This window comes from Calidris pugnax, unplaced genomic scaffold (genome assembly GCF_001431845.1).
Source record: "Calidris pugnax isolate Ruff unplaced genomic scaffold, ASM143184v1 scaffold9, whole genome shotgun sequence".
In the NCBI taxonomy this organism is placed as follows: Eukaryota; Metazoa; Chordata; class Aves; order Charadriiformes; family Scolopacidae; genus Calidris; species Calidris pugnax.
Genome location: NW_015090778.1, coordinates 560,404 through 571,153, shown reverse-complemented (window position 1 = coordinate 571,153; position 10,750 = coordinate 560,404). Strand labels below are relative to the sequence as shown.

Below are 10,750 nucleotides of genomic sequence, written 5' to 3'. Positions count from 1 at the left end.
CCGGTCCCGCGGGGGGACCCCGGCCCGCTCCGCCTCCCGGCCCCTCCGTCCCCTTCCTCCCCCGGCCACCGGCGAGTCCCGGAGCCCGCGGCGAGTCCGGAGGGGGCTGGGGGCCGGTTCCCCGGCCATGCCGGCGGCGGGTCCCCGGTGCCCGGGGGGGCGGCGGAGGCTGCCGGTCCTGCGCTGGCTCCCGAGCTACTCGCTGGCCTGGCTGCAGCTCGACGTGATGGCCGGGCTCACCGTGGGGCTCACCGTGGTCCCGCAGGCGCTGGCTTATGCCGAGGTGGCCGGGCTACCTCTCCAGGTGGGTGCCCGGGGACACCCGTGCCATGACCCCCGGTGTGGCGGTGCCCCGTGGCTGTGGGGGCACCCGGGGATACCCATGCCATGTGGCAGCCAGAGCGGGCAGGGCTGGCCAGCTGGTGGCCAAATGCTGGCGCTGGGTGGCCACCCATTTCATAGCAGGAAGCCGGAGATGCCGTGTGTTTGCCCAGGGCTGGCCGCAGGCACTGGAGGGACCTGAGGGCAGCCCAACCCTCCGTGTCCCGGAGGTGTGTGGCATCTCCCAGCTTGATGCCAGCACTCCTTTTGTCCCCATGCAGTATGGCCTCTATTCCTCCTTCATGGGCTGCTTCGTCTACTGCTTCCTGGGCACCGCCAAGGACGTGACGCTGGGTCCCACCGCCATCATGTCGCTGCTTGTCTCCTCTTACGCCTTCCACGAGCCCGTCTATGCCGTCCTGCTCACCTTCCTCTGCGGCTGCATCCAGCTGGCCATGGGGCTCCTGCACCTCGGTGAGATGCTCTTGCCATGTGTGGGTGTATTTTTAGGATACCCCCCCTCCCCATGTGCTCTCCCAGCCACTGAGGTTGTCCTCCCAGTGCTTGTGACAGCTCTGTGTGCCTGCAAACACCCCGTGCGCCCCATCGGGGCCAGCAGTGTGCTTACTGCTACCCATCTCCTACAGGTTTCCTTCTGGACTTCATTTACCCCGTGCGCCCCGTCAGGGCCAGCAGTGTGCTTACTGCCACCCTTCCCCTACAGGTTTCCTTCTGGATTTCATCTCCTGCCCGGTCATTAAAGGGTTTACATCTGCTGCTTCCATCACCATTAGCTTCAACCAGGTGAAGGTAGGGGCTGCTGGTCTGCTCTGGACACCTTGCCTGCTCTCTCCCGGCCCCAGCCGTGCTGTGGAGCTGGGAAGTTGAGCACTGGGGTGGACGATGTTGTCGGGGTGGGAGGAACGACCCCCCAAAGAGGGCATAGGTCTCCCCTGCCAGCAGCTCTGGTGGGTCCCTGAGGTCTCTGCTCTGAGCAGACAGAGCCCAACTCTCCGCCTGTGACCAGCTGGTGGCAACCAGTAAAACCAGGACGTTTGATTTGGTCACTGGTGGGAGTTCGTAGGTGATTCTCTTGACACGGGTGGGTTTGCAGCTCTGCTGGTCCCTCACTGGTCCCTCTCCGGCTCTTCTGGGGCTGCAGGGCTTCCTCTGTGGTTAACCAAAATCAGAGGCTCCGGGAGATGGTGTCAGGCCGTGCGAGGAAGCGGGGTTGGCTAATGGCTGCGGTCGCAGTGGGGCTGCTGGGCACGGTGCAGGGGGAGGGCAGGGCTGTGTGGGCTGGGCTGGGACCCCAAATGGACCCCCCCCTCCGAGGAGCTGCACACTCGTGTGTGCAGGGTGGGTTGGAGACATCTCAGAGCATCTCTAAGCCCTGGATGCAGGGAGCCACGCAGGAAAAGGCCGTTCTGGGGTGCACGCAGGAGTCGGGGTGCTCCCCCACCAGCAGCACCCCCCGGTCAGGGCTGAGCCCCACTGCTCCTGGCCATCCTTCCACGGCACCCGGCAGCTTGGATCGTGCTGGGCTTTCACCAGGCTTTGTCTTCCTGCACAGAACCTCCTGGGGCTGCAGGGGATCCCTCGGCAGTTTTTCCTGCAGGTGTACGAGACGCTGTGGAGGATCGGGGAGACCAGGTCAGCACCGTCCCTGTGCCCACCCCGCTCCGTCCCCCTGCAGCTGGGGGGGTCTCAGGCTCTGCAGCTTTGCTCCCCATCCCTTTGCTCCCACCCTGGACCCATTTCCCGGTCTCTGCCCAGTGCTTGTTCTCAGCCGTTTCCATTTGAGCTGGAAATTTGAAGATGGGGAAGCACGTGGGCTCCCAAGCTGCTGAAGGGGAAGGATGGGGGATGGTTGCCCTGTTTTCCACTCCCAGTAAGGTACATCAGGATTTTGCCAGCCCAAAGGCACATCCTTGGGACTATACATCCAAAGGCACATCCTTACAACTGGGTCCTAAGTCCTCCTCCAATTTTTGGTGGTCCAAGAGGGAGCTCAGGCATCCCGGTGCCATCACCCCCCTGCTTGCTCCCGTGGCTCTGTGCCCCAGCCTGGGTTTGACGCACAGCACAGTGACACACAGGGTCAGCTTCCTCAGGGCTGGCAGAAGACCTCCCTGCCCGGCTGGGGGTGGGAGGAAGGGAGGTGGGGAGGAGGCAGATCCCGCTGCCTGTCGCTAGGGTCCTGCTTCCCTCTTGATGAAGAGCCCACAAACCCATTAGCATCACACTTCTGGCTGGGGGAGACCCCCTTCTCCCTCCCCAGGGAGGTGACACCTTTGCGGGTGGTGGGAGCGTCCCTGTCCCTGGCTTTGGGGTAGCTCTCCCTGAGCCCCGCAGCGCGTTTTGGGCTGGCACCGACGTGGTTGTTGCAGGGTTGGGGACGCTGTGCTGGGGCTGACCTGCCTGGCCGTGCTGGCAGGGCTCCGGGCCATGAAGAACAGCCTGCCCCAAGCTTCCCGTGGGGAGCCACTGGCTGCCAGGGTCAGCTACCTCATCGTCTGGACCTCTGCCACGGGTGCGTTGGCCATCCCCTGCCCTCTTCCCTCCCATGGCCATTCTTCCCTGGTCTCAACTCTTTGGGACTGGGGAGAGACAGCCTGAAACTGGTAAAGCCCAGGTCGACCGGAGATGGGACCTGGAGGTGGGTCATGGAGGGATGTCCCATGAATGGTCCTGCCACTGTGCATGCCCATTCCTGAGGCTTGGAAGACCTCGGCAGCTGGGTACCCACCTCCTGCCATCCCTCCTGCCACCCTGGGCTCCGGGCATGTTTATCATGGTTGCTCTCTCCACCACAGCACGCAATGCCCTCGTAGTCCTGTTTGCTGGCCTGGTCGCTTACTCCTTCCAGGTGATGGGCTCCCAGCCGCTCACGCTCACCGGCAGCATCCCCCGGGGCCTCCCCGCCTTCCGGCCGCCACGCTCTCTCCCTGAGCCCCGCAGCGCGTTTTGGGCTGGCACCGACGTGGTTGTTGCAGGGTTGGGGACGCTGTGCTGGGGCTGACCTGCCTGGCCGTGCTGGCAGGGCTCCGGGCCATGAAGAACAGCCTGCCCCAAGCTTCCCGTGGGGAGCCACTGGCTGCCAGGGTCAGCTACCTCATCGTCTGGACCTCTGCCACGGGTGCGTTGGCCATCCCCTGCCCTCTTCCCTCCCATGGCCATTCTTCCCTGGTCTCAACTCTTTGGGACTGGGGAGAGACAGCCTGAAACTGGTAAAGCCCAGGTCGACCGGAGATGGGACCTGGAGGTGGGTCGTGGAGGGATGTCCCATGAATGGTCCTACTGCTGTGCATGCCCCTTCCTGAGGCTTGGAAGACCTCGGCAGCCGGGTACCCACCTCCTGCCATCCCTCCTGCCACCCTGGGCTCCGGGCATGTTTATCATGGTTGCTCTCTCCACCGCAGCACGCAATGCCCTCGTAGTCCTGTTTGCTGGCCTGGTCGCTTACTCCTTCCAGGTGATGGGCTCCCAGCCGCTCACGCTCACCGGCAGCATCCCCCGGGGCCTCCCCGCCTTCCGGCCGCCACGCTTCTCCATGGATGTTCCCAACGGCACCATCCCCTTCAGGAGCATGGTGGAGGTGGGTGCCAGGCTGGGAGGCAGAGTCGGGGCTCCCACGGGCTGCTGTCTGCTTAGTCCTGTGTTTGTGGGCTCCCCACACAGAGGGAGGAGGCTTTTCTGTGGGGCCACCCTCATCCCTCGGTGGCCACGCTCACTGTGTCCTTCCTTCCCTGCCAGGACATGGGGGTCGGGCTGGCCGTGGTCCCACTCATGGGTCTGCTGGAGACCGTTGCGATTGCCAAGGCTTTTGGTACGGCTGCGCCGGGCTCCTGTGGTGGTGGTGGTGTCTTTGCAGAGGGGCTTGGGGTGCCAGGCAGGGTGCTGTTCCCATGGGGGCAGTGGGAGGGACTGGGCTGCCCGTGGGAGGGGTCCCATGGGGTGCTGGCCCCCCTTCTCCTGGCCAGGCAGCCCCCCCATGGCTGGCTAGGGGGGTGGGCTGGGGGTCCCCATGTTGTCCACGGCCAGAGTTTGCAGAGCGGTGTCCTGAGGGCTGCTCCAGCACCCAGGGGGGAACCGGGGGACGGGGTCCCATGGGTGTCCCAGGCTCTGCTGGCCCCGCTCTGCTCGCGGTGGGTTGTGCCTGCAGGAAGCTCGGGTGATGCCGCTCATCTCCTTTCAGCCTCGCAGAACGATTACCGGATTGACCCCAACCAGGAGCTGCTGGCTCTGGGTGAGAGGCCGCTCGGAGCAGGGGGACAGGGGGTGGGGATCCAGCTTGAGCACCCCCACGTGTCCCACAGCCCCTGAGAGATCCCCATCCCAGCAGAACCCACCTCTACCTCAAGTTTTACCTTTCTTATCCTGCATGCTGCCCACACCCCCAGCTTTTCTGACAGCTTAGCAATTTCCAGAGCAGCCTGAGCCTGGCTCACTGGGCTGGATGGGCTCCTAGCCAGCCCTGGGTACCAGCCCGGGCATGAAGGAGGTGATGCCAGTGGCACAGACCAGGTGGTACCTCCTGCTGCATCCCAGCCCCTCTCCTTCCCCACTGCAGGTTTCGCCAACGTCCTGGGCTCCTTCGTCTCATCGTACCCCATCACGGGCAGCTTCGGCCGGTGGGTAGCAGGAGGGGGAGCAGAGGTTGTGTGGACCCCAGTGGGTCCCTGAGCATGTGTCCTTGTCCCCAGCTGCCCACCCTGCCCGCTGGGCTACACGCTGGTCCTGGGGCAACTTTCCCTCCCATCTCACTGCCCTGCGGACCCGCTGAAGGCTGGGAGCCATGGGCTTGCTCGTGTTTCTCCCTGGTGGGGTCTGATGGGGGGTTTTATGGGGTGGGGGGGTTCTGGGCAGCAGGTGGGGGCAGCTCCAGCCCCTCCAGCCCCAGCACAGCCAGGGACAACATGTTGCTTTGCCTTTCAGGACAGCAGTGAACGCGCAATCGGGTGTCTGCACCCCTGCTGGAGGACTCGTCACAGGTAGAGCCCCCAACCCCACCGTGGGCTGCCCTCCAGGCCCCCATCACAGCCAGGGACAACATGTTGCTTTGCCTTTCAGGACAGCAGTGAATGCGCAATCAGGTGTCTGCACCCCCGCTGGAGGACTTGTCACAGGTAGAGCCCCCAACCCTGCCATGGGCTGCCCTCCAGGTCCCCATGCTCAGCATCTGCCCCCCCAAGCATCCTGGGTGTGGGGGACCCTGTGTCTCAGGTGCTGCCCATCTCCTGCAGGTGCCCTGGTCCTGCTCTCCCTGGCGTACCTCACCTCGCTCTTCTACTACATCCCCAAAGCGGCGCTGGCCGCCGTCATCATCTCGGCTGTGGTCCCCATGTTTGATGCTGGGATCTTCAGGACGCTCTGGCGGGTTAAAAGTGAGGGCACGAGTCGGGGGCAGACAATCCCCTGGTGCAACCTGGCTCTCTCTGCAGAGTGGGCAGTGTCCCAGAGGGTCCTGTGGCGTGAGGACAAGGCGCAGCTGAGCCTGGGTCATCTCTCTTGTAGGGCTGGACCTTGTGCCCCTCTGTGTGACGTTCCTGCTCTGCTTCTGGGAGGTCCAGTACGGCATCGTCTCCGGGGTGCTGGTCTCAGGGATTCTCCTCCTCTACTCCATTGCCAGGCCCCCCATAAAGGTGGGCTTCACACCTCGGATGTGGTGGGTCCGGCCGGGCTCTCCAGGGAGGGGGGAGCTGGGAGAGGGATCCCCGAGGGCAGCGGGGTGTTGGGGTGCAGGATGCTTCTGTCCTGCTCCCACCCATCCCGTGTCCCCAGTCTGCTGGGACCCCTTTCAAGGAGCAGGACGTTTTGCAGCCCCTGTTCCTGCTGATGCTGGAGTGTGCTCAGGGTGTGCTCGGGAGGGGGGTTTCCCTGGGGGATGAAGGCTCCCGTGTGTCCCCCTCCAGCTGGGATGGTGCTTTGCTTTATCACGCGGGCAGTTGTCCCCGCCTGGGGAAGGTGACAGCCTGGAGCTCCCCATGACTTGTCCCCCTCCTCTGGGGTCTTGCGCAGGTGTCAGAGGGGGACGTGCTCCTCGTGCAGCTGGGGAGCAACCTGCACTTCCCAGCCATGGAGTGCCTCCGGGATGCCATCTGCAGCCATGCCCTGGCAGGTACAGTGCTCCCCAGCCCACCGGCTTGTGCTGGGGACTCAGCTGTGACCTGGCACCCACCTGGACCACTGCTGGGAGGGGATGGCAAGTGCTGCCTGGTCCTGTAGGCTGCGGGTGCAAGCAGCTTCCCTGTGGTGGGCACCAGCCCCTGGCTGTTGCCGCTCTCCTAAGACTGTCTCACCCCAGCTCTGGCTCTCAGGGCTGTGTCCCCATGGCTGGTCATTTCTGGACTCATCAAGGACATGACCGTATGCTCTTCCTCCAGCAGCGTCTCCACCGCGCTCTGTCATCCTGGACTGCTGCCACATCAGCAGCATCGATTACACGGTGGTGGTGGGGCTGGAGGAGCTGCTGCAGGAGCTGGGCAAGCACGGCCTCTCGCTGGCCTTCTGCAGCCTGCAGGTACGTGGGACACAGCCTCGGCCACCCTCTGCCGGGTCCTTTTGCTGTTCCCTGGGGGGGCTGTGGGCTGCCCATGGTGAGGATGCAGCCTTGGCTCTTCTGGTAGCACCTTCATCTCAGAGAGGTGGAGGCTGCAGCATCCAAGTCTGGCTGCGGGATCATAGAATCACAGAGTGGTTTGGGTGGAAGGGACCTTAAAGCCCCCCCAGTCCCACCCCCTGCCCTGGGCAGGGACACCTCCCACCAGCCCAGGTTGCTCCAAGCCCCCTCCAACCTGGCCTTGAACCCCTCCAGGGATGGGGCAGCCACAGCTTCTCTGGGCAACCTGGGCCAGGCTCTCACCACCCTCCCAGCAAAGAATTTCTTCCTGAGATCTCATCTCAATCTCCCCTCTTTCAGTTTAAAACCGTTCCCCCTTGTCCTATGGCTCCCCTCCCTGATAAAGGGTCCCTCCCCAGGGATGTGGGGAAGGGCTGTGTGCCCTGCCCTGGGCTGGCCGGGGGGCTCACAGCCCCAGAGGGATGAGAAGGGGCCAGCAGCAGGCTCCCCCAGCCCAGGTTTCTGTGTCCTCAGGACCCTGTTCTCCAAGTCCTGCTGGCTGCAGATTTAGAGGGATTCCAGCATTTCCCCAGCCGGGAGGAGGCAGGTGAGGCTCTGGGCTTCCCCGGGTTCTCTCCCAGGGTTGGGATCCCCCCAACTGCTGTGGTGCGGGGGCTCTGGAGGATGAGGATGGGGGTCCGACCTTCATCAGACCCCACAGCTGCAGTGTGGGGGGCTGTGGGGGGGTTGGCTCCCGGGAAGGTGAGCGGGAGCCCCTCCGGAGAGCGGGGTCACCCCGACCACGGGGATTCCTTGGCTTAACCCTCCGTCCTGCTTCTCCCCCTTCCTCACACAGAGCGGTGGGGAGGAGCGGAGCCGGGGGGCAGTGGGGCAGTCCCCTTCACCAGCACCGGCGAGAGCTCACTGCTGCCCACGGGGCTCATCCAGTGAGTGGAGGAGCTGCCTGGGACCTCCTCGGGGCAGCATCACCTTGCCAACTCCTGGCGTCCCATTGCACTGGTGCTGTACCTCCTGCAGAGCCGTGGCTGTGACACCCTGGTGACATCCGACCAACACCCTCCACTTGGAGCCGCCTGCCCCCTGTCCTGCCTCCCGGGCAGCTGGTGGGACAGTCCCCGTGTCCTCCCACGCAGGGGAGGGCAGAGTGAGGCCAAGGGCACATGGTCCATGGAAGGGATCCGTGGGGCAAAACCATTCCCTATCCCGGTGTTATGGTTTGAGGAACATCTATTGTCGTTTAGACAGTGATTCTATCACCCAATGACCCCTCCCCACCCGAGAAGGGGGAGCAGGAGAAAACAAGGCAACAGGGGGGTTGAAATATAAACAGATTTAATAGGATAAGGCTAAATAATTAACACTGCCAGGTTTAATAGGATAAGACTAAATAATTAACATTGATCCCAATATTGATCCCAATACCAATACTAAATATAGAAGGACTATGCCCATCCCATCCCAGGGAGCTGTGCACTCCCCGCAGGGACAGCCCATGTGGGACCCTGCGAGCGCTGCGGCTTCGGGAGGAAGGGAAAAGCTCCAGGCTCCATCACTGGGGCAAGGAGTTCTCAGGGTGGCAGTCATCAAGGTGGGAAGAGAGAGAACTCCTCAGCAAACTTTCTAATTTATATTGAATGTGATGTTCATGGTATGAAATAACCCTGTTGGCAGCTTGGGTCAAGTGCCCGGATCTCGCTCCTCCTCATCCCTGCACCCAGGGAGCTCGAAAACACCGAGACCTTGAATCCCACACCCCAGAGCTGGCTATAAAGGAAATATTTTCAAAGAAGAGGACACTAAAGTCCTCTAAAAATGCAGTTTTCCCAGGCATTAGAAGAGACCTTACTGAAAAGCAAAATGACTGAAAGAGAAATGAATCCTGTGTCCCTCAAACCGGTTATCAGGGAGGAGCCATCCCTCCTCCAGGCCTTCAAAGCTGCTGTCTTTTTAAAAATCAGCTGTTTTAATTCTGGAGACTTCTCTTACCCTGGGACATACTGAACTCTGAGGCAGAGCCTACTCCTTGTCAGGGCAAGTGTTGAAGATGGTAGTGCTGCCCTCCAAGCCCGAGGGCACGGCTCTGCTCCCAACCTCAGGCTGCTGGGAGATGAGAACTATCCGTGATTTTACTCCTTACTCAACCCTCTTGGTTTGTGGGGTTTTCTGCCAATCGCTGCCATCGGGCAGGGCTGGGCTGTCCCCCCCTGTCCCCCCCTCACCTGAACTCCCCCCAGGCACTGAGGGGACGGGCACCGTGACACCAGCTTGTGCTCACCTGGCTGTGAAATGGGTGCAAGAAGGGCTAGTGCTGTGGGACAGTGAGGCTGGGAGGGACAGGCTTCAGGAGACAATGGTATTCCTAAACTTGCCCTCGGCTGAGCCCCGTTAGGAGGGTGTAATAAAGCAGTAATTGCGAATGAGTCAGTGCCATCTTCCCCTTCCTTTGGCGAAAGATTTTTTTCCTTTCGTGCGGGAAGGAAAAATGAAGCTCTAATTTCTGGGGCGCTGCTGAGCAAAACAAGGAAAAGAAAGTGAAACCAGTCCCAGCCTTTGCGGTTGCTCGGCCCCTGAGGGCTCCTCCTTGCCCAAGGTTCAGCAGCCTCTGCAGCGGCAGCAGAGGTGCCCGGGAGCCACGAACCTGCCGGGGCTGACGGGTCCTGCCACCGGAGACTGGAGGAGCATTTCCACAGCGGAGCAGCACTGGGTGGCGAGATCCTCCTGGGAAGGGCATCTGTGCCCTCTCTGCCCATCCATCCATCTGTCCGTCCATCCATCTGCCCAGGCGTGGAGTGACCAGTGTGGAGCCGGAGCAGGATTCACACCGTGGGGCAGCCGCTTCAGCCCTGCGTGGCGTTGGGGTGGGCGGTGAAAGTGGCTCTGCAGGACCCGAGAGGAGCTCAGCGAGACAGCAGCAGGAGGGAGCTCAGGTAACCCCCTTCCCCGGGATGCTGGGAGGAGCAAAAGTGGGAAAAGAGAGGGGTAAGGGGGTAAAAAGGGCTGGTTGTGTGTAAATAGTGTGTGTGCTCCAGCCTGTGTGTGCGAGAGAGTGTGTGAGTGCTGGTGAAGGTGAGGACAGCTTGGTCCTGGCTGGATCCAGGGATGGAGGGACAAGTTGTTCAAAGTCCTGTCCAGCCTGGTCTTGAACCCTCCAGGGATGGGGCAGCCACAGCTTCTCTGGGCAACCTGGGCCAGGCTCTCACCACCCTCAGAGTGAAAAATTTCTTCCTAGTATCTCATCTCAATCTTCCCTCTTTCAATGTAAAACTGTCACCCCTCATCCTATGGCTCCCCTCCCTGATCCAGAGTCCCTCCCCATCTCTCCTGGAGCCTCTTGAGGGACTGGAAGGGGCTCTAGGGTCTCCCCGGAGCCCTCTTTTCTCCAGGCTGAACCCCCCAACTCTCCCATCCTGTCCTCCCAGCAGAGGGGCTCCAGCCCTTCCAGCATCTCCGTGGCCTCCTCTGGCCCTGCTCCAACAGCTCCATGTCCTTGTTGTGCTGATTGATCCTGGCCCAAGGGATATTTCCCTATGGAATTCGGGGGGGGGTTGCTGTGTCACCACCCCACCAGCCCAAAGCAGAAAGAAGGGGGCCCTGGCTGGAGATTTGGGAGCTGCTGAACCTGGGATCGGAGGGAAGGGAAGGGTCTGAGCTCCAGGCACGGCCCCACCGGCCCTGGGCAGCGGCAGGGAGCAGTGGGCATCAGCCTCTGGGCTACCACTGGCCACCAGATCAATGAAGTTGCTGGGAGGCTCTCGGTGACCCCGGCGGGAGCCGCCCGGGGGAAGGCGACCAGCGGCGGGAGGGGGCGGGACAGGCCGGGGGTGACGTCCAAGAAACGAAACTTAG

The 10,750-nt window shown here is 62.3% G+C and overlaps 2 protein-coding genes across 2 annotated transcripts in view; one reads left to right on the top strand and one right to left on the bottom strand.

The window, feature by feature from the left end:
* LOC106892492 (N-sulphoglucosamine sulphohydrolase-like) overlaps window positions 1–129 on the bottom strand; it is a 1,331-nt gene extending 1,202 nt beyond the window's left edge. The window contains exon 1 of the mRNA XM_014949718.1: window positions 42–129. Coding sequence (XP_014805204.1) covers window positions 42–129 — 88 coding nt within the window. The remainder of the gene's footprint in view (window positions 1–41) is intronic.
* SLC26A11 (solute carrier family 26 (anion exchanger), member 11) lies at window positions 67–8,262 on the top strand. The gene is made up of 16 exons (XM_014950335.1): window positions 67–304; window positions 603–795; window positions 1,046–1,131; window positions 1,895–1,974; window positions 2,712–2,854; window positions 3,744–3,919; window positions 4,078–4,150; window positions 4,520–4,570; window positions 4,895–4,955; window positions 5,260–5,315; window positions 5,568–5,708; window positions 5,839–5,966; window positions 6,343–6,442; window positions 6,711–6,844; window positions 7,418–7,490; window positions 7,740–8,262. Exons 1-16 carry the CDS (start codon window positions 128–130, stop codon window positions 7,832–7,834), a joined length of 1,767 nt encoding a protein of 588 aa, XP_014805821.1. The 5' UTR covers window positions 67–127; the 3' UTR covers window positions 7,835–8,262.
* The last annotated feature ends 2,488 nt before the right edge of the window (window positions 8,263–10,750 follow it).

Bases quoted from the DNA above. Each gene is read 5' to 3' on its own strand.
- SLC26A11 (XM_014950335.1), top strand. From the start codon at position 128: ATGCCGGCGGCGGGTCCCCGGTGCCCGGGGGGGCGGCGGAGGCTGCCG. The intron at 305-602 runs GTGGGTGCCCGG...GTCCCCATGCAG, and splicing joins TGGCCGGGCTACCTCTCCAG to TATGGCCTCTATTCCTCCTT. The intron at 1,132-1,894 runs GTAGGGGCTGCT...CTTCCTGCACAG, and splicing joins TTAGCTTCAACCAGGTGAAG to AACCTCCTGGGGCTGCAGGG.